Source organism: Delphinus delphis, chromosome 16 (assembly GCF_949987515.2).
Source record: "Delphinus delphis chromosome 16, mDelDel1.2, whole genome shotgun sequence".
Lineage (NCBI taxonomy): Eukaryota > Metazoa > Chordata > Mammalia > Artiodactyla > Delphinidae > Delphinus > Delphinus delphis.
Window position 1 is genome coordinate 65,689,354 of NC_082698.1, and position 23,880 is coordinate 65,713,233.

Consider the following 23,880-nt stretch of genomic DNA (forward strand, 5'->3'; position numbering starts at 1 on the left):
CTTTTCAGTTGATGAAAGCGATTTGTAATGGTAAGAGAGTTTTTGGACCTGAGTTTTATAGTCTGATTGGCTTACCAGGCCTTTAGAGTAAAATAGCATTCTCGCTTGCACAGGGACACTTGTGAAATTCAGAAAACTTTGTTCAAGAAATTGAACACAGAGATCCCAAAGTGGTACATTAGCCTACTCAAATATGCTTTGTTTCCACAAAGGGAATTCTTCTGAATTCTTCCCTTGGAGGATTTTTCATTAAACTAAGCCTGGTAAGAGGACTTATACTACTTTTTGGAGACATGAAATTGTGCAGTTATTCTCTATGAGTAGGCCTGAGGCACTGCTTAGGCCTCAAACAAAATTCCCTACCACTTACTTGGCTTGCCTGTGCCCCTTGCTTGTGTGGCCTGTGATTTGGCTAATAGCAAAAAGTCAGGCCTCTTAGGGCATATAGCTCTTGGACCTCAAAGATCCTCATAGAATGTCTTACAAGCTCTCCTCGTGAAATAACAGTATTCTTGCAGCAATTGTCCTAATCTGTCTGCAAAACTAGTTTTCATGCTCTCCTAGAGGGATAATTTGTCCTGTGGTTTTCTTCAGTCTACTGGAGGAGAAGTCCTACTACAGTCATTTAGGATTTTTAAATAAAAAGATTTGTCAGAAGCCAGAATAAGAAACCACAATGGCCCAGACAGGGCTTTGCTGATTCAGTGAGGAAAGAAGACAAGTCAATTTCCACATTTTAAGTCATGAATTTAACTTAAACCTCCTTTCAAGACTATAGGTTTATGTATAAAACCCACTTGTATGGGTGGGTTCATTTGCTTCAAGAGCAAATGAAATAAATACAATCTATACATGACAAGATTACAGAGTCAAAAGGAGAAGAGAATGTAAGTTTTAGGGTGGGAAGGCCAGAGGCCCTGGTGAAATCTTGAATGACAGCAGGTCCCTCGGACCTTCTTCTCCAGAAGACTTAATGGCAGCACAGAGCCCTGAGAATACACCAAATAGTTTCATGTTTGAGAGAGATGACCAAGGATCCTGAATACTATTCAGGTTGATTCATCACTTAGAAAAACTTTCTTCTTACTACAGTGAGATTGGAAACGACTTTCAGAATCTAACTAGTTCTAGGAGGTCTTTAATGAAAACTGCTAATTATTAAACAGCAGATTTTAGCATGCAGTTTGTCCACAGTGTAACGTTCATTACAAAGTGTGTTATTCTATTCAAAGTCTGTCTTTTTTTTTTTTAAGTTGTGTACAGATTCAGAAGTTCTAAGTGTTCTGTGAAATACATGTGAGTGCTTCATGAAATCCTGTTTAATGTTTGTCAAAAAATTTTGTCATTCCTGACACATACAAAGATTTTACATTTCTGGCTTCAATAAGTAAAAAGACTCAAAGATGTGTAGTTTTCAAGTATTACTGCCTTTCAAATTACATATTTTTTGGTGTTACCTTTTTAAGGATTTCAGGGTTAGCATTATAATGGGGCTAATTAAAGTTTTCACTGAGGAAGCAGCCAGCTAGACCACTGCCCCAGGCACATAACCTGAGCTTACTACTTTCCTTCGCTCATTTATTCTGTGTGAGATGAGATTCCTCAAACTGCAAACTGAGTAGAGTACTCAGGCCAGTCAGCTGCTGATGGATTTCAGTAACTACAGAGGCAGTGTTTGAGCCTCACCCTGACAGCACACATCACAGCCAGGTGACAGTGGAAGCACATCTTCCTGTGTGAGTTGGCTGTGGGTGACAATCTGCCAAACTAAAATAATGGAAGAGGCATCATTTATATAAAAATGAACCAACTGGGCTTAGCGCTAAAGTATTTTGCAAGATTCTAGGACTGTCACCTCGTTTTGCCCTGAGATGGTTTTAGTGAACAACCCAGAAAACATAACAACAATTACAAAATAGAATCATGTGGGAAAAGGTGTCTTTTAGTAATTTCATTGGTATATCTTTATAATTAAGCAATTTTGTCAGCCTTCCCAAGAAACAAAGGAAATAATTAACGACAACTACGTGGCAGTCTACTAGGCTCTTTACACATGTTATTTAACTTCAATAAGTACTCTTTTCCTATTTTATATCTGAGGAAACTAGGAGAAAACAGTTAAATGATTTGTTTATGTTACTAAATGGCAGGCAGATCTGGAATTTCAACCAACTTTGACTGAAAAGATCTGTTTTAATACACTGCCTGATAGGTGTAAGAATTATGTGTTTTTAAAAAAGAGACTCTTGTAGGTGGAATTATTTGGGAAATATTCATGAAAATGAGTGGTATACATGCATGTGTATATGCATATGTGGGTATGATATTTATCGTAGACTGTGAATTCCCTGAGAAGATTTTTCAGTTGTTGTTTTATTAAGTTACTTATATATGATATAGCTTTTACTGTAGACAGTAATTTCTTACAAAAGGGGTGAACATTAACCCTGGAAGTATGGAGATCCATTACAAAGAAAGCAGTGACCATCTGGTTCTTATGGTATGATATAGAAGGTACAGAACTGATTTCACTGAAAACCAAGAAAAAAAATCTAAGCTATCATCTTAGAAAATAGAATATGGAATTACTTATGCATCAGATGACTAGATAAATGATTAAAAATAGATTGATGTGATAATTTACCTAGGTGTATAAAATGAGGAATAACTCATTCGTTTCTGGGATAAAAACAAAGTGGCACATTTCATTTTCTGTGACATTAAATCTCTTTAAATTCCTGATTACATTCTCTGAATAATAGTTTGTTTTTTGGTTTTTTTCTACAGTTGGACAGTGTCACCTCCCTGATCCAAGCAGCCAAAAATTTAATGAATGCTGTAGTGCAAACAGTGAAAATGTCTTACATTGCCTCAACCAAGATCATCCGAATTCAGAGTCCTGCTGGGCCCCGGCACCCAGTTGTTATGTGGAGAATGAAGGCTCCTGCAAAAAAACCCTTGATTAAAAGAGAGAAACCAGAGGAAACTTATGCAGCTGTCAGACGAGGCTCAGCAAAGAAAAAACTCCACCCAGTGCAAGTGATGAGTGAATTTAGAGGAAGACATATCTACTGAAACCACTATTCTACTCTAGTGTTTATATGACAAAGTCCTGGCTAAACACACTGCTTTATTTTTACACTTGATTAGTTCTGTAAGTTCACTAACTTAGAATTTAACCCACAAATAATGTAAAACACTGAAAGCCTAACCAACACGAGCAACGTATCTTGGGGATCATGCCACTGTCATTTCTGCATGGCCAGCACCTAATAAGGAATCAACAGATGCTTGCTGAATGAATGAAATCTTCAGGGTCATTCAGCCTCTCCCATCACGGAGAATATCTTATATTCATTACTAAGTGAACACAGGAGACTCAAATGAGTCCTGTTCATCTGTACCAGTTTAAGTATACTCACCCTCTTCATTTTAAATTAAAATAGTGATATGAGCTCTTGACTTGGTTTTCAACGGAAACAAAAGATTTCATAAAATACTCTCCCATTTAATCTCCATACTTCCTTTATCTGATGTAACCTGACAGACATGTGTGATTCCTTCTACAGGAAAAAAAAAAATCCAACCTCTAGATATTTGTAACAACTGTTGTCAACTGATTGGGCTAATATCCATCAGAAACTAACCAAGCTTGAGCAATCAAGTTACTTTCTGGATTTTCAAGGTCCGCCTTAATTATTTATGAAACAATTTATTAACATTATAAAGTTTACAATGAGTTTTCATGCCACAAGTGTGCATTTCAGGACTCCACTGTGCTCAGCTGTTCTGCACGTTGAGTTCTGGATTTAAAAAGGCCCACCAGAATACTACATATATGGAGGAAGAGTTATCATCCGTTGGGGAAATGGGCATTTAACTCTATCCCCAAGCGAGTTATGACTGATAACAGAAATGCAAGGAGTTCTGCATGACTCCGTTTGTATCACCTTGCAAGTATAATTAAAAGGAAAAGGCCAGTTTGAAAAATATTTTTTGTCATTGAGTAAAATATAACTCAAAAAATGTGTGTGGTACCGCTGAACTCTGAAGTAGAGTTAGTGGCAATGAAGCTGGAGTGATTTTAATAACATTTTTTAAAATAGAAGTCTGAGGTCATTTTATAACTGCAGTCATTGTGCTGAGGCCAAATTGAGTTCCTAATGCACTTTATAATAGTTTCAGAGTCCAGTGCGTTGCTTCTCTCTACTTCTTTCTGTCTGTCTCTGGAGGAGTTAAGTTTCAGTTTTACCTTTTCTCATGCATAGAGTTCCCATTCACAGGATTTTAAACATGAATTTCCTATTCTACTTTATCAAAATTATACCCACATCGTAACTTCACCTTGTAAAACATTTCCATCAATGAACTGTTTCAACAGCCATGACATCTTAGTTTGACTAGGTAAAGTTTAAACATGCAACATCAGCTGATGTTAGGAGGGCCAGTTTGGGTAAAAGAATGTGTGAAACGTAAGAAGGCATAAAGGTTGAGAGCATGATGTGTGTGGTATGTTGAACAAAATGATATGGGAGTATGTTGAACAAAATGGTATGGGAAAGGGATTTAATCGGTCAATATGTTAATAAATTATGGGGAAAATGTAAACTTTTCATTGTAATATGTTATATTGTTCTTCCAAAATGCTAGGTTACCTGGGCTCAGTATTGATACATACACTTTCTAAGAGTGAAAGCAATACGCTCCTGCCTCTCTTGCAGTGTGCACTGGCCCACGATCAATATTATTCTGGACAGAGTCCACTCCCTAAAAGAAAAGGCAGTGCAGAAAGGAATTAGAGAATCCAGATAATTATATTGTCCAGGACTCGCTAGCTAACTGAGGCAAAACAGGGAATTTCTTTTGTTGACATGCTACCATCATTTTCTGTTCTAAGATAGACATTACAGGAGTTACCTCTATGACACTTCCTTTTGTCAGGTACAAGTGTGAATTTACAATTTACTTGAGAAAATAATTCCTTAAAAAATTACCAAACTACTAGTATATCTTAGTTCCTAAAGCCACATGCTCAAGCATCTTAAGAGTCTCATTTACAAAATCTAATGTCTGTTTAATTCTACATCAGCTTTCCACAGGTTAGGGTTTAGAATGCAGCGCCGGATGCCAAAAGAACATAACTAATTTGAAATTATACACTTATCAAATAACCTCTGTATCTATCTTAAGAAAATGACTCTTTAAAAATGAGATGTGAACAAGTCCTCCTCTTCAAAGTAGAGGGATTTCCAGCTTAGCTCAAAGCAAACAACTATAATTAAGCAAAACTTAATTAAAAAAAAACATTAACTTGGAGAATGTCCCAGGAGTAAAGTCTGGTGCAATAATCAGAGGTGCAATAAGAACAAGATGTACAGAGCTGAGAAGGACATCTGTCCACCTGACTCAATTCCTGCAGTGGGCAGCATTTCAGGATTTAATTCAATTCAAACCCGCTAATAGTATAATACTTAGAAGAAAAATTAGCAGCAAATATATTAACAAATCCTCCCATTATAAAACCTAGTTAAATGAATCTAATCAGTAAGTATGAAGGTGGTGTATATATTTATAACTAAGCCCTTCTTCTGGCAGAGGAATGACAGAAATTTCTTAATGAGAGTGATTGCTTGGTGGCCCATCTATGCATCTTTTGAAATTGCATCACAGAGATTGGTGCTTCTTCGAATGATACTTTTCCTTTATCTTGCTAATCAAAACTCACCTTTCTCTTTTAGTGAAATTGAGTTATGTTAATTTATGAAGGAAAAAAAATCTTTGGGAGGGAGGAGAGGGTTTATATCACCTTTGAAGGACAGCAGTTCCGTCCTGGTTAGCCACCAGCATCACTGGCAAACATTAGACTGAAATCAGAATGATAAGTTAGAAAATATCTGTGAATCCACTCAAGATTTTTTAGTTAGAAAAACTGGAAGGTTTCCATTAAATAGGAAAGGTGATAAATATAAATCTTTCCCTTTTACTTATCACAAGTGGAAATTAATGGCTTAAAATATTTCCTTCTTTCTAATGGACTAAATGAATGAGTCTGGAAAAAAATCCAAACACTAAACTTCTAAGGAAATTTGTTAATTATTCCCTTTCTGCTTGTCTTATGACATGAACGAAAACTGTGAATGTATTAGAAAATACAATATTCTTAAAATTGCCTTCTGGTCTTTGCAAATCTCTGAATTTATCAGTATTAAGATAACATGTACGTTCCCCATAAAATTCCTTCTGTATGAGGGGTAAGTACCTCCACAACTCTACAGAAAGGCCCGCGTCGTCAGGCTGACATCCTTGCACACTTAACATCTTCAGAGAGGTCAGTTTTCAAGTCACAGTAAAGCAAGATATTTAAAATTGTGAACACACCGTTAAGTGCCCAATCTGGGCCTCAAACCTAATAATTAGTACTCCTCAAATTTAATGAGTGGCTGAAAAGACTAATGTCTGACAACAGAGAAAGTATTTCCAGTGACTTCCTACACCTTCACATTCAGGGTGGTCTTTTCATCTCACCATCCCTGAGCTCTGTATCTTCCTATAAACTGCTGACAGTTTGCTACCAGCATGACGCAGCAGGCCTGCTCATCCCAATCAATTACCCCCAAATAATGTCCTTCCCTCTTAGTCCAAAATCTCTCTCGCTCATCTCTCATCCCCTTAGGAGACCATCCCACATATCAATTGATTAATACATTCTGTAGCATTCTAGTTAAAATGATTAATTTTAATTCCCAATGCCATTATCTTTTTTTTTTTTCTATTCCAGAAAACATTCTTATCTTTTTCGGTGTCAAATGAACACTTCCATGCTAGGCACTGTGGTTCCCATGGATACATATTTCTGTACAGTGGCAGAATGAGTAGAGTGAGATCGAGACTTTTCCTGGTGATATTTACCTTTCTCTAGTGAAGTCCTTGCAGAGCTGCCAGCCTGTTTCACCTTCATTGTAAGTAATTCTCTAGGTTAGCAAAGCAAGCGCCAGAGTATCAAGTTGAGTAAAATCTGTACTTTCTTTTGTCTGCCTGTCTTTTGTTAAGACAGTCTGCTTATTGCATATTTAGGTATCAAACAGCCATTTTTCTTTTTGGAAAGTCAGAAATACTTCCAGTTAAAAGACTGTAACTTCCATATTATTTTAATAATTCTTTTTAAGTCAACTAGAAAAAGGTCTGCAACCTTAAAAATTTATATTTATTTATCATTTTCATTTATATGTCACATACCAGAAAACAACACTTAATCGGACAAAAACCCTATCGCATTTTTTGTCATAACTCTCTTTCCCTATCATTATAATATCTTTAACATTAGTAAATATTTTGCATGTTACTGCCAAATAAACAAGCCAGGCCTAATGACAGAAGAGTCTACACACAAAGTAGTTTAAAGTTTTCATGTTGGTTCTTTGGGTCTATTAGGATAGAAAAATGTGGATGTTACTAAAACCAGGTGTATGCAACTAGAGAGGTAACCAAGGTTTTAACACTATCCTAGACATCTGAAAGAGAGAAGGCTTAAAATGTTTAATGCATTCTTTTGCCATTTTAACTAATTTACATGAACAAGAAACATTTTCTATTAAAGCAAAAGAAAGAATGATTTCCTATATTAATCATTTTACATGTGAATTTTCTTCCCCTACCAAGATAGACAGGACTTATTCCTGAACACTTCAAAAGAAGATTATACTAACTGAGAGAACCACTTCCAAATGGAACCCAACCTTACCAGAATCCCACCTACAGACAATAGATGGTCTGTAGGGCTGGCCTTTATGTAGATCCTGGGATGAGATGTTTCATGGCTGCAGGCTGGCTTCTAGAATCCAACAGTCCCCACTGGTTTAGGAGAACAAAACCCAAGGAATGAACTTCAAAATGAATTTAACAAGTTGGAGGGGGAAGAAAGCAGTAAATACAGAGCAGTTCTAAAAGAAAGTGGGTAAGAAAGTGACAGAGGTAGAGGAGGGAATAAGAAGGGTAGTTGCAGAAGCAGGTAACTTTTATACCAGAGGGAGGAAGAGTTTTGAGTTCTGTGAAGATTAGGCCGCCTTCTCCTGAGGAAGATTTTAAGGATAGGATAGGGCACTTATCTTTGGCAGTTTGGGTGAAGTCGTGTCAGGGCAGAGGACAAACTATATAACTTTTGAGGATCATTTAGTGATATTGTTTGCAAGATGAGAAATTGAAATTCAGCCAATTTTTTAGCACATTGGTGGGTGAAATTCTCCCCAGTATCAGAGTTAATCAGGATATTATATATTTAACAAATATCTTTTGAGCAACTTCGATGTTCCAGGCACTGCTCTAGGTTCTTGGGATATACCAGATAACAAAACAAACAGTGATTCTTGCCCTTATGGGCAGACTCTGTGCTGAATGCTATTACCTTATTTAATTTTTTCAATAACCCTAGGAGATAAACATTATCAGCTCTATTCCTTAGAAAAAGAAACTAAGGAGACGGACCTTGCTTGAAAACTCACTGGCCTTAAAATTTGGTTGCACTCTCGAGTCTGAACTTTTAGCCACCACACCATCCAGATTTCCTGGAAAATGGGATTGGATTTTTTAGTTGAAAATGAGATGCACATTTCAAATGCTGGCTGGCTTCCTATGTAAGAGCAAAAGGATCAAAACTTAAATATATATGGTATATAAATCCATGCCTACATCACTCAAAGCAAATAAAAAGCAGGTACATAAGTAATTAGCTGAATGTTATAACCTCTAATAATTGAATAAAACTATCAGATATATGAGGAGTGAATATTTCATCTACGTGATCTGAAATCAGATGAAAACACCAAATTACTTTCACTTCCACAGAGGTGAAATCTTCCATGGAGATGCCTGTTTAAAATCCATCTTTAGCATTGACTGGTGAAAACAATTTGTTGACACCATTTCTTTCCTTCTTTACTGCTAATGTGTGTTTAAAATTATATATCCCAGGGAGGATGGGCCAAGGATTATTGAAATAAGCTCAAGTTTCTTTGTATTCCACACTGACTGAACCATAGGAAATGTATGTTTCCTTCTTTATAGAGGTAACAATGTATACAGTATGTGTCTGACTGTAAGCAAATTTAGTCCTTTAACTTTACATGGTCCTTCTTCCTAGAGACAACTGAAGTCTAGACTCTCCCTCTTGCCCATGTTGCTGGATAGACCTCCCTATCTCAGGCCTGGGGTAGTTGAATGACTTTCTAATCTTTCTTAAAGTAGAGCCAGAAATGTTTCCTTAACTGGGAATGTATTTATTTGGGGTCTTCAATTTTGGGTACCTGGCAGTCATGATGGTGCCTGCTGCCAACTGTCATAAAAGGAAGCTCTGGAGGGAAACTCTTTGTGAAAGAGGCTCAGATTTCTAACAACCATCTCTAAAAATCTCTTCAATGTAGGATATATACAACAGCCACTTAAATGGTATTAGCAGAATACTAATTCTACTTATGTCCTGTGTTTTCATTCCAAATGAGGTATTTTTTAGTTATAAAGTTTTCTTTCCTTTGCATTTTCAAGAAGAATGCTTATTTTTTGTTCTGGGTATTCGGTCTTAAAGATACGTAGCACCTCTAAACATCTTAAAGCCCCCTTTCAATAATTATATCAATAGTTCAAAGCCGGCAGATTACTTTTTCTATTCAGACAACCATGTATTAGGTAGTCCCAGGCCAGCCCTCAACATGTCCATCAGTTTCCCATCTTTATGAATTATCTGAACCTCTCTGTGATATTCAGTGATAGTCTAGCTAAGACTGACAAGTCTGGGCTTCTAACATCAAATCTGGATTGGAGTGTTTATTCATAAGGCAAAGGGGCAAGTCTGAGAGGTTAGTTCACACTCTCAGTTACACAGAACTTTTCTTCTTCCTTAAGCTTTAAACATAAAATTAATTTTGAAAATACTGTAGAGATAGTATTCCATTGCTTGCTGAATCTTATACCATTATAACTCTATTTTTATGTGCTGGTATACAATGAGATATAAATATGAGAATTTCAGCAACTGTCTTGCAGGGTTAAGCTGTGCTTCTGACTGATTTTGAAAATTGTGCTTGTGTGGTAAAATTCCTCCAAAGAAAATTTCATTGGCCCTGAATGACAGCATAATAATTTTTCTTTGATATCCATGACTAACAACTCCCTGAAAACAGAAGTAGACATATGTTATGCCCAATTTAGTACCTAATAGTTGGGACTTTAAAAAACAAAACAAAATTTTCTTGAGCAAGTTTTTGGGTGATTAAATATGAATTAAAACTTCCAGTGAAAGATTTCCAGATGCCCCTGCTTTCCATTTTGATTACGTTTTAGTTCCATACTGACTTGGCAAAAAAAAAAAAAAAAAAAAAAAAATTCACTTACTTTACCTATGTACTTTTACAGGCAACAACTTTGACATTTTAAACTTAGTGACATTTCCGAAGGTAGCATGCACATTGTAAATCAGGATGAAGGGAGATTTAAGCTGACAGCCTGAGATTAAGTAAAAGCAAGCAGTTGATAATAGTCATGTTTATTGCAGCAATATCTTGAGAACTTAAGTTTAGTGGCATTTGAGGTGTTTCAAACTATCAGTACCTTGGCTTCTACACCTCACCCTGCTGCGCAGAAGGCAGAATGGGGCTGAGTGAAGCATCCACTCTAGTAACTGCCAATTCAAAGTAGGTTTATGGTTTGACCATAGATAAACTTTGGCAAAAGCACTTGTAGAGCTTTCTGGTCATTATTTATCCTTAAAGTCAATTTCACCAATCAATAAAAATGAATTATTTATCCAGGAATAGATAAAGCTCTTTAATACCCTCACGACATTGACATAGAAGGTCAGATATTCCTTGTTTGGGATTCTGCATTCCTTTTGTGCTTAACTGAATCAAAATTTTTTTTTCATTGTGTTCTCAATTTTTTCACGCATGTAACACTGGGTTTGTTTTGAAATTATGCAGTATTATTTGAAACAATATTTATTTCAACTCATGTCACTGTAGTTTGTTAATAATTTGCTCAACTGATAATTAAACTATGTATGTTAAAGCAATAAAACTGAAAGAACTGTTTATGCATTTGGCATTTATCTTTGGTGGTATGTGTCTTGAGTGGGAACAAAAAAGGGAAGGTAATGAATTGCTGAGTAGTCTAACCACTAGTCTAGGTATCACCTTCATTCCTACTCTCTTTCACTTATATGTACTACAATTTGGGAGGGTACTTTCACAAACTACCGTATGAACACAAGTAACATAGACCATATGGGATAGAATTAAATTTTCAGTCTAAGTGGCATTTTTTTGTTCAATATGGACATTTAAGTTTTTTAAATAATGTCTGTGTAGTTAAAGAACTGTTCTCTAGCTTAAGACTTTATGAAAAGAACCAATAATTTTTCTAAGGCTGAACACATACTACAGGGTGGGCACGGAATACCATTGGCTCTACTGATGTTTCTGCTTCTGATCCTCAAGTTTACAGAGACAGTAACTAGTGTCAAGGACGGGATTTGAAAACTCCTAATTCTCCGTGTTACTCTTCCAAAACCATCACTGCCGCCTTAGATAAATGAAAGTCACTGATGAGGAAAAGCCATGGGCTGTTTCTCACTCATTTGTTTATTCAACAGTCAAAAATATTTCTTGAGGGACTGTTATATGCAAAGGTGCTATGGGTGACAGAAAGAAGCATGAATGTTTTGGAATCAAGACATGGACTCATCAAGTTAATTAAATAGCAGAGGAAGGGAAATAAAAATGCAGCTCGTGGCAATCTCACCCAGGGTACAAGAAAGCAATGCAAGTTTCAGGACTCAAGGGGGACCTTTATAGAGGTTTTAATAGGAGAGTAGAGTTCAGTAGGATGAAGGAAGATAACATTCCAGGAGGATGGACATGACCCAAGTCACAAACACAGGAATGAGAACGTCACACATGGAGGTCAGCTGGCTGAAGCAAAGAGTTCTAGATGACCCCATTGGGATAGGAGCTCAGAAAGACACGAATGGGTTAAGTCACAGAGGATCTCAGTGTCAGGCAAAGGTGCTGAAGCTTTAATCTGTAAATGGGGACAATACTCATATCTCCTAGCAAACAAGTTCTCTGATAGAAGCAGAGTTGTAAGATGACTAGTTAGACAGTGAAATGCAGGGTTGGTATTCAGAGTAAGGAAAGTGAACAGGAAACATCAGTTGCAATAATCCTGTGTGATACAAACAAGTGCCTGGGCGAAATGATAGCATTAGGAATTAAAAGAGTATTTTCAAAATGAACTATAAAGTATCAAACATAAACTATCACAGGTTTTAAGTTCTATCTAAAACGTGGATACATTTTGCATTCTACTATTTAATATATCCTTATTTATTTTAATAAAGTATATTTTACTATAAAGGCAATTTAACATTTTCCTGTCAAATAGTGATAGTCAAGTAGGTGGCACCGTGTTTATCCTGTGACTTCACGTGGCCTCTGAGATCCGCTGGGATGGCTGTATCTGATTTAAGAAATGCAGAAACAGCCCAGGTGTGTGACTCTTTGTGTGGCAAGATGGCCCCGTGGTGAAAAGCATGGCCTCTGGCATTGCCTTACCACATCTGCACCATGGCTCCATCATTTTTAGCACCAGCCTTTCTTGGGCAAGTTGCTAAACCTTTCATTATCCTGAAATTCTCATTTGTAAGAGAGAGATGACGTTTCAGAGTTCGACTGACGAAACAATGATGTGTTTTACAATCAACGTCCCTCATATTCAGTGAAATGAGACAGAACCTACCACACAGGATGGCTATGAGTATTGAATGAACGAATGTAAGTAAAGTACTTTTGAAGGATGCCTGGCACAAGGTAAACACAATATAAAATTTAACCATTATTATTATGTATACAATTTATAAGCTTCAAGATTAAACACACACAGAACAGGTTTCTGAAAGCTTCTTTATAGGAGGGCCAGGGAGAAAGAAAAGCCTGGAGCAGGAGAGCATAGCATGCCAGGGAATGGCAGAGAGTAGCTGACATATTCATCCAGCCAACAGGTACGTATACCCGTGGGCTGGATATTTTTCTAGGTGCTGGGGATGACTAGGTACTGGTCAGTAAAAACAGTCTTCCTTCATCAAGGATTTAAAGATGAGCAGAGACACTAGGAGTTAATTAAATAACGGGTCCAAAAGTGTAAAACTATCTTTGACAATGGCCACAGAAGAGACACACAGGTGCCACGAGGCTAAAATGAAGGGCTTTTGGCAGAATTAGGACAATCGGGAAAGGCTGGTCTGAGGAAGTGAGCCTTAAGCTGAAATCAAAGGAATGAGTAGAGTTTCAGCAGGTGAAGCGGGATGGGAAGAGTGTTGAAAACAGAGTTAATAGTAGGTGCAAAGCTCCTGTCTGTGGGCCGGGGCCCCCGCGCACAGCGTGTGAAAGCAGGCTAGTGGAGAACGTGCAGGTTGGTTTGGGGGGACAGGAAGTCAGAGACGCAGCCAGGTTCCAGGTGGAAATGGTGGGGGAGATAATGAAGGGCCAAGACAAATCCTGCCCTCAGGATTCCCCAAAGGGCCAGCAAGGCAAGAGCCTGGCTCCGTGGCTGCGCTCCTCAAGGAAGCTCAGCTGTCACTCAGAGCCCCTGTTCCAGCCCCAGGCCGCTGGCCCTCATGCCAACTTGACATGGGAGGGAGGGAGAGTATGTATGACCCTAGGCTGCATTCTTACAAATGGACAAAGTACATGGGCTTCTATTTCTGCCATCCATTTTACTGAGTATGACGGAAATACTTCAAACCAAATAGAAGGCACAACTCCTCAGCTACAAATTGTCTGTGTGAGTCACAGCCTCCGCTCTGGACCCCTTCCTGTGCTCAGGGCTCTGTCCTGTCTAAACCATCTCCCCATCTCACCCCTGCACAAGGGCTCTTCCTCTCGCAGGTGGGTTAGAAATGGGATTTCCAGTCCCTCTGTGAAAATCACACATGACGGGAGGAATTCGAGGTCAAGTTATTCATCCTTAGGAAGAATTTACAATGGGAGGTCCAAAAGGGAATGGCTCCTTTGTCATTTATTATGAGGTATTTTAGAGGAAAAGAGACGAGAGAGAGGGAGGAAGAGGAGGAGAAGATGCAGGAAATTTGTAATTACATATATATACATAATAAGCTCCATTTATATACATATAATCCTTCTATATATAACGTCCATCATATACGTAAAACATCATTTCTATATGCATAGATATTAAAATCTCCATTAGTTCATATATAGATACATATATATATATACACACACACACCCCCATCTGTGTATGTATGATCTCCATTGATCACTAAAGTGAAGATATCAAATAGCTCATAGATACCTGGTTAGTACCTGGTTAGAGGGTCTATCCTGGATGGGCTTTCACTGGAGTAGACAGGAAGACGATCAGATGAGACAGGTGCTTTCCCCACAGGGACTCTGAGGAAGGGCTGTACAATGGTTAGAAGTGAGAACTCTGAGTGTGACAACCCAAGTTTAAATTATTTCATATCTCTGTACCTATGTTACCTCATCTGTAAATTGGGTACTTATTGCTTAGATTTGTAAAAGAATTAAACAAATAATATATATAAAAGCACTTAAAACAATGCTTTATATATAGAAAGCTCTATACATCCATTAACGTTTCCCATTATTTTTTAAATTAATTTTTATAGGAGTATGGCTGCTTTACAATGTTGTGTTAGCCTCCACTGCACAGCAAAATGAATCAGCTATACACATAGATATCCCCTCCCTTTTGGACTTCCCTCCCATTTAGGTTACCATAGCACTAGGTGAATTCCCTGTGCTATACAGCATGTGCCCATCAGTTGTCCATTTCATACATAATATCAATAATGTATATATGTCAATCCCAGTCTCCCAATTCCTCCTACCCCACCCCTTTCCCCCTTGGTACCCACACATTTGTTCTCTACATCTGTGTCTCTATTTCTGCTTTGCAACTAAGATCATCTATACCATTTTTCTAGATTCCACATATATGCATTATTATGACATTTGCTTTTCTCTTTCTGACTTACTTCACTCTGTATGACAGTCTCTAGGTCCATCCACCTCTCTACAAATGACCCTATTTCATTCCTTTTTACATCTGAATAATATTCCATTGTATATATATACCACATCGTCTTTACCCGTTCCTCTGTCGATGAACATTTAGGTTGCTTCCATGTCCTGGCTATTGTAAACAGTGCTGCTATGAACATTGGGGTGTGTGTGATTTTTTGAATTATGGTTTTCTCTGGGTATATGCCCAGTAGTGGGATTGCTGGGTCATATGGTAGTTCTATTTTTAGTTTTTTAAGGAACCTCCATACTGTTTTCAACAGTGGCGGTATCAATTTACATTCCCACCAACAGTGCAAGAGGATTCCCTTTTCTCCACACCCTCTCCAGCATTTATTGTTTGTAGTTTTGTTTTTTTTTTTTTTGCGGTATGCAGGCCTCTCACTGTTGTGGCCTCTCCCTTTGCGGAGCACGGGCTCTGGACACGCAGGCTCAGCAGCCATGGCTCACGGGCCTAGCCGCTCCACGGCATGTGGGATCTTCCCGGACTGGGGCACGAACCCGTGTCCACTGCATTGGCAGGCGGACTCTCAATCACTGCGCCACCAGGGAAGCCCTGTTTGTAGATTTTTTGATGATAGCCATTCTGACCAGTGTGAGGTGATACCTCATTATAGTTTTGATTTACATTTCTCTAATAGTGATGTTGAGCATCTTTTCATGTGTTTGTTGGCCATCTGTATGTCTTCTCTGGAGAAATGTTTATTTAGGTCTTCCACCCATTTTTTGATTGGGTAGTTTGTTTTTTTGATATTGAGCTGTATGACCTGCTTATATATTTTGAAGATTAATGCTTTGTCAGTTGCTTCATTTGCAAATGTTTTCTCCCATTCTGAGGGTTGTCTTTTCATCTTGTTTATGATCCCCTTTGCTGTGCAAAAGCTTTTAAGTTTTATTAGGTCCCATTTGTTTATTTTTGTTTTAATTTTCATTACTCTAGGAGGTGGATCAAAAAAGATGTTGCTGTGGTTTATGTCAAAGAGGGTTCTGCCTATGCTTTCCTCTAAGAGTTTTATAGTGTCTGGCCTTACATTTAGGTCTTTAATCCATTTTGACTTTATTTTTGTGTATGGTGTTAGGGAGTGTTCTAATTTCTTTCTTTTACATGTAGCTGTCCAGTTTTCCAGCACCACTTATTGAAGAGGCTGTCTTTTCTCCATTGTATATTCTTGTCTCCTTTGTCATAACTTTTCCCATTATTGTGGCTCAACCACAGGTACCATTCAGTGTTCACGGAATGTTAATTGAACAAATGAGTAAATGGATTAAATTAAATTCCAGCTGCAGGGTCTGTATATAAATGACACTTTTAAATAACTGGTGCCGTTGAGAATGAAATAGCCAATTCTAGAGACATGTTTTTCCCCATCACGTCAAGACATAAGGAGAAAACACAATTCATGTACCATTAGATCTTTTAACATGAGATCTCATAATTTTTCTCAGATATGCCAAGATCTGGCAAAAAGGGTGGGAAGCGGTAGAGCCGTGGAAGCATCTCTATTTACTAGAACACGTTTAAGTTGTAAATCACATTATAGCAAGAAAATAATTTCAGTGGGTTTTACTAGCCAGGAACATGGTGATTGCAGAGGCCTCTGTGGAAGTCCATGCCCCTGAAACACTGATTTCACATTCCATGTTCCCAACCCAAATCCATTTTTCCTGGTCAGAATGAGCCTGTTAGAGACTTAGCAAAAACCACTGACTGTGAAGAAAATAGTAATCTCTCTTTCACCATTCCAAAAAATCATCGTTTTATTCCATTGACTGAAAATTATATGTGGCTATATTCTTGATCACCAATATTCAAGTCATATGCTTTCCTCACTAGGTTCTTAAGAGGGTCATTGAAAGACTATATGTGGAAGTGCTTTGGGAAAAGTGTAGTCTTCACTTACTATAAATCTGATGAGAGAGTCAAATCTGCGTAAAAGAGCATCACAGTCTAAATGTCCTTTTTAGCCACACAGCCCTGTTTTCAAATAATGTCTTGTGTGACCTCAGTGTGAATGAGAGATGCAATGTAAAGCTGCTTGAGTTCAAAACAGAAAGTCTTCACACCTTGGGTCTTCCAACCCATGTTTCCTCAGAGGCAAGAGGATTCTGAGAAGATAAGAAACCCCAGATGTAGGCTAGGACCTGTAACCTGACAGCTATCTGCCTTCATTTATATTTCACTTTGCTTGAGTTATAAGCAATTTGAATTTGAATTCCTTTAAGTTCAAACAAACCTCAGTCCTATCAACTCACTACTTACAATTGTCTTGCCCAAGGATGATGCTAATATTTATCAATATATTTGAATTTGGGCCCTTTTGTAGACCTTTTATGACTCTTAATGCTTTTAACTGGAATTCCCTTTAGATTGGCTGCTTTCTATTTTTTCCTTCCAGAAAGGACTCAAAAGAAGGAAGAAGGTAAGACTGAATGGAAATCCAGATCTACTTGGACAGAAATGGTGCAGAAGCAGAGGAAAATCCAGGGGGTACACCTGCTCACTAAGACTGTTCAAGGACTAGTCTGTCTTCAGCACCTTGGTTGAGAGAAAACTAAAGATAACCATAGGGCAACCTGTGATCCAGCTAGGTTCCAGAAAAGATTCTATCCCTTACCAGTAACAAAACTTACCTCTAAATTTTATTCTCTTATTGTTCCTTTACCAACCATCATCTCCTGAGGAATTCAGGACATTAGATGCTAGAACAACATGGAAATCTTTGTACTGACTTTCCTCATTGCTTTTATCCTAAAGCTTTGGGGGGAATAGGTGGGTGGGTAATGTTTGTTGAGTACCTACCATATGGTAGACAGAATGACAGACCTTTACATATTTTATTTGATCTTCATACTAATATCGTTATCTCCAATTTACTGAGGTTCCTGGACTAACTTGACTAAGACACACATCTAATATGTATCAAGACAAGGATTTAAATTCCCTTCTCTTTGGCTCCAAAGGTCATGATTTTCTTGCCACCGAAGTATGTGTATCTTCCTGGTCCCTTAGCACAAACACTCCCCAAACTAATTTCAGATCTCCTCTTGCCATCTCTCAATACCCATTTTCCCAATCAACTCTTTTATTTCTTTTCATATCAGTCACTTCTTTACTTTCTACTTGTATGGGTATTTTCCTTCATTTTGACAATTAGCATCTAAATGCCTCTTGATATTTAGGGTTTTCACACTTTCAGCGTCTGATTTGACATGGGAAAAGCATCTCTCTTTAAAGAGCGAGTTGCCAGGCACTTGCTTATGAGACTTTCCTGCAGTTAGGCCCTGGCATTATCTTTGGCTACAGCACTCGATACATGCATTCTGGTCTTTGCCTCAGGAGCTAAATGCAGCAGAAACCAAGAGCTTAGGTGGTTGCTTCCTGGCAGAGGTAGTGAAGGGAGAAGAATTTTCCACATCAGCCCAGGTTTGAGATGTGGTTCTGGCCATTTCTCCTGGTATTCCAGCTCTCCCATTGATTTTAGCTGCCCAATATACTTACAATAAACTTGTCAATATTTTTAGGCTTAATCCATCCTAAGTCAGTTTCTGTTTCTTAAAATGTTTAACTTGGGAGAGAGAGGAGATGAAGATGGCAGAAGAGGAAAAGGTGCTTAAAATGTTTAACTTGGGAGAGAGAGGAGATGAAGATGGCAGAAGAGGAAAAGGTGGAACTCACCTCCCCATAGGAACATATCAAAAATACATCTGCATATGGAACAAATCCCACTGGAAACTGGCAGAAAAACTCTGTACACCAAGGTTATAAGAAGGATCCACACACAATCAGTAGGAACGGAAGAGAAGCAATCATGTCAGGACCTGTGCCCCTGTGAGGGGACACAGAGGAAAAGGGAGATTACACAGGTGGAGATCCTCCCTGGGGAATGGACGGTTCCAGCCACATTTGGGCACCCCAGTCCTGGGGTCCAACACAGGGAAGGCTAGTCCCCTTGGCTGCCTGGAGGGTCAGTGGGGCTAACAGGAGGGCTGTGGGAATCCTGGACTCCACTCACGAGGAGCACACATGAGTTGGTTTGCTCCCAAGACAGGGCAAAGAGGACAGATTGAAACCGCTGAGGAGGCTGACTGGTTTCCCATGACATCCCCAGCACGAGCCCTAACCCGAGCCAAGGGAATGCTCCAGCCTGTTTACTTCACATCACAGCTCTACGACTAAGGAAAAGCGCTGGACCACGTGACACAGAGGCAGCGCAAATCTGAAGCAGCATCTGAGCAGGGCTGGGGCAGCCACTACCGGTGCTTGCACAAGCAGTGCATCAGAAGTAGCCCAAACTCTGTCCGTGGCCAAACCGCCACAGCCTGTGCCTCGATACATACAAAGAGCCCACAGGGGCCCTGCCTGCACTGCAGTGCAGCTCCAAACCAGGGCAGGGGTAGTAGAGGCAAAGACGAGAGGTCAACTGTGAGGGACAAAGGAGACTCAGACCCAAAGTAGCACCTGAGTGGAGCAGGTCATAGGCAGCTGACCCAGGCACTGGCACTTGCATAGGCAGTGCATCACATGCAGCTCAGACTTCTGTATGTGGTCGGAGCACCACAGCCCATGCCCCAACACATACCAAGTGCTTCCATGGGCCCCACTTGCCCCAGCACTTCTCCCCTATGGGGGAAGTTTGCTGGTGCTAGCAGGGGGGAGATCACACACTTAAAGAGAACAGAGAAAGTTTAGACCTGTTATTCAGGGCTTCTGCTCCAGCAACAAGGGATGGGCCCCTGCCCCCGATAGGGTGATGATGGCCACTGAGCAGAGGAGGGGAAGCCCCAGCTGGCATCTGGTTCAAGCCCTGGCTCCCCCTTCTCCAACCTCACCTCGCACCAAGATGATAGCTGCCAGCAAAACAGCAAAGACATGGCTTACGTTCACATCAAATCCAACTCTCCCACCAAAGCCACACGACACACACAGACTGTACAGGGAGGCTCCCACATAAGGGCACACCTTCAAGAGCTCAAACAGGGAACTGTTTCACCAAATTTTCTAGAGACAAAAAAGTTGAACAAAATGAGAAGAAAGAGAAATTGGTCTCATTTGAAAAAGTGAAAGAAGAACCCCTGAAAAAACAAATAATGAGAAATAATGTATCAGATAAAGAATTCAAAGCATTAGTAAAAAGAATGCTAACTGAATTAGCAAAAAGAATAGAGGAACACAGTGGAATTTTAATCAGTCAGAATTGAAGAATACAATAACTGAAATAAAAAATACACGAGAAAGGATTAATACCAGAGAAGGTGATACAGATTAATGCATAAGTGATCCAGAAGACAGAATAATGGAAATCATCCAATCAGAACAGCAAAAGGAATTTTTTTTAATGAGATCAATTTAAGAGATCTCTGGAACAACAACAAGTATACCAACATTTACATTATAGGGGTCCCAGAAGGTGAAGAGAGAGAGAAGGGGATTGAAAATATATTTGATGAAAATATGGCTGAAAATTTCATAAAACTTTAGAAGAAAACAGCTATGCAATCCAGGAAGCACAGAGGATCCCAAACAAGATGAGTCCAAACAGATCCACACAAAGGCATATCGTACTTAAAATAACAAAAGTTAAAGATACAGAGAATTTAAAGGCAGCAAGAGAAAAACAAAGAGTCATATATAAAGGAACCACCATAAGGCTATAAGCTGATTTTTCTGCAGAAACTTTGCAGGCTGGAAGGGACAGGCATCATTATTGCAAGTGCTAAAAGGGAAAAACCTGGTTTTCCTGTGGGACACGGTGGTGGCGGTTGGGTCGGAAGAGTGAGCGACTCTTCGGCTAGTTTTTCCTGCTTGTTTTCTCCTCCCTTTTTTTTGTCGGTAGAGCGTAGTTATGGGTCACAAGAAGAAGCAGGAGCTGAAGCCATGGTGCTGGTATTGTAATAGAGATTTTGATGATGAGAAGATCCTTATACAGCACCAAAAAGCAAAGCATTTTAAATGTCATATATGTCATAAGAAACTGTATACAGGACCTGGCTTAGCTATTCATTGCATGCAGGTGCATAAAGAGACAATAGATGCAGTACCAAATGCAATACCTGGGAGAACAGACATAGAGTTGGAAATATATGGTATGGAAAGTATTCCAAAAAAAGACATGGATGAAAGAAGATGACTTCTTGAACAGAAAACACAAGCAGAGAGTCAAAAAAAGAAGGAACCGGAGGATTATGATGAATATGATGATGATGACTCTGCAGCTTCAACTTCATTTCAACCACAGCCTGTTCAACCTCAACAAGGTTATATCCCCCCAATGGCACAACCAGGACTACCACCAGCTCCAGGAGCACCGGGAATGCCACCTGGAATGATGCCAATGGGTGGAATGATGCCACCTGGACCAGGAATACCACCTCTGATGCCTGGTATGCCACCAGGTACGCCCCCTCCTGTTCCATGTCCTGGAATTCCTCCAATGACTCAAGCACAGGCTGTTTCAGCGCCAGATATTCTTTACAGACCACCTACACCAACAGCAACAGTTCCAGCTCCACAGCCTCCAGTTACTAAGCCTCTTTTCCCCAGTGTGAGACAGGCTCAGGCAGCTGTCCAAGGGCCTGTTGGTACAGATTTCAAGCCCTTAAATAGTACCCCAGCAACAACTACAGAACCCCCAAAGCCTACATTCCCTGCATATACACAGTCTACAGCTTCAACCACTAGTACAACAAATAGCACTGCAGCTAAACCAGCAGCTTCAATAACAAGTAAGCCTGCTACACTTATGACGACCAGTGCAACCAGTAAGTTGATCCATCCAGATGAGGATATATTGCTGGAAGAGAGAAGAGCACAGTTACCTAAATATCAACGTAATCTTCCTCGACCAGGAGAGGCTCCCATTGGTAATCCACCCATTGGACCAATTGGAGGTATGAGGCCACCACAGCCAGGCATCCCACAGCAACAAGGAATGAGACCCCCAATGCCACCTCATGGTCAGTATGGTGGTCATCATCAAGGCATGCCAGGTTATCTTCCTGGTGCTATGCTGCCGTATGGGCAGGGACTGCCAATGGTGCCCCCTTACCAAGGTGGGCCTCCTCAACCTCCGATAGGAATGAGACCTTCTGTAATGTTGCAAGGTGGCTGTTACTGATCTTACTTCATCCAGTCTAATAGGTTTGGAGATTAAACCTTTTCTCAACTTGTGCTGTTTATATAGACAAGCTTCTGTCAATAAGGCTTCATTGTGACTTTAACAAACATTATCTTCCCACATATCAGGAACTATTGGACATTTATTTTACATGCGAAAATTTATTTGGAAATAATAAAGCAGGAACTTTTCCTGAAGTTGCAATTAAAAAAAAATAAAAATAAAAGGGAAAAATCTGCAACCTAGGATACTCTACCCAGCAAAATTATCATTTAGAACTAAAGGAGACATAAACTTCTCAGACAAGCAAAAACTAAAAGAGTTAATCAATGTTAAACCTACTTTAGAGAAAAGTTAAAGGGTCTTCTCTAAGTGGAAAATAAAAGGCATTAACAAGAAGAAAGAATCCACAGGAACAGAAAAATCCCACTAGTAAAGAAAAACATATAGTAAAGCTGAGGATTAACCACTTAAATAAGCTAGTACAAAGAACGAAAGAAAAAAATTGTAAAAGCAACTATAACTAAAATACATAGTAAAGGGATAAATTTGAAGATGTATAATATGACATCAAAAGCACAAAATGTGGGGAAGGGAAATAAAAAATGTAGATCTTATACTGCTTAAAAGAGACTCACTTCAGAACTAAAGACACACACAGACTAAAAGTAAGAGAATGGAAAAAGATATTTCACACAAATAGAAATGACAAGAAGTTAGGGATAGCGATATTCATCTCAGATAAAACAGACTAAAACAAAGTCTATAACAAAAGACAAAGAAGGGCATTATATGATGATAAAAGGATCAATACAAGAAGAGGATATTATACTCAATAACATATATGTACCCAATAGTGGAAGACTTATATATATAAAGCAAATACCAAAAGACAAAAAGGGAGAAGTTAACAGTTACATAATAATAGTGGGGGAATTCAACACCCCCACTGACATCAGTGGAAAGATTATCCAGACAGAAAATCAAAAAGGCAACTAAAGTTTTAGATGACACAATAGAGTGGACTGAATAGTTATTTGAGGACATTCCATCTAAAAACAGCAGAATACACATTCTTTTCAAGTGCAGATGGAACGTTCTCTAGGATAGATCACATGCTAGGCCTACCTATCATCTAAAGGAATTAGAAAAAGAAGAACAAACAAAGCCCAAACCCAGCAGAAGGGAGAAAAAATGAAGATTGGAAAGTAAATAAATACAGAAGTATTTTTAAAAATCAATGAAATCAAACCTTTGTTTTTGAAAAGACAAACAAAATAAACCTTTAGCCAGCCTAAAGAAGAAAAGAGAGAAAAGCCAAACAAAATAAGAAATAAAAGAGGAAAAATAACAACTGATGCCACAGAGGTACCAAAAAAACCATAAGGGATTACTACAAATAGTTATATGCCAACCAACTGGACAACCTAGAAGAAATGGACAAAGTTCTAGAAGTTGTACCACCTGCCAAGACTGAATCAGGAAGAAAGAGACAGTCTGAACAGACTGATAACTAGACATGAAATTGAATTAATAATTTAAAAGACTCGCAGAAAAAAAATAGTCCAGAGGAATTCTACCAACTTTATAAAGAAGAGCTAATAACTTTTAGTCTCAAACTATTCCAAAAAATTGAAGAGGGTGGGACACTCCCC

The 23,880-nt window shown here is 38.9% G+C and overlaps 1 protein-coding gene and 1 pseudogene across 1 annotated transcript in view; both read left to right on the plus strand.

Moving 5' to 3' along the window:
- Nucleotides 1-3,547, plus strand: part of CTNNA3 (catenin alpha 3) — a 1,614,209-nt gene extending 1,610,662 nt beyond the window's left edge. The window contains exon 18 of the mRNA XM_060034928.1: nucleotides 2,788-3,547. Coding sequence (XP_059890911.1) covers nucleotides 2,788-3,075 — 288 coding nt within the window. The 3' untranslated portion in view covers nucleotides 3,076-3,547. The remainder of the gene's footprint in view (nucleotides 1-2,787) is intronic.
- Nucleotides 3,548-20,950: 17,403 nt separating this feature from the next.
- On the plus strand, nucleotides 20,951-22,225 carry LOC132439459 (BUB3-interacting and GLEBS motif-containing protein ZNF207 pseudogene; annotated as a pseudogene).
- The last annotated feature ends 1,655 nt before the right edge of the window (nucleotides 22,226-23,880 follow it).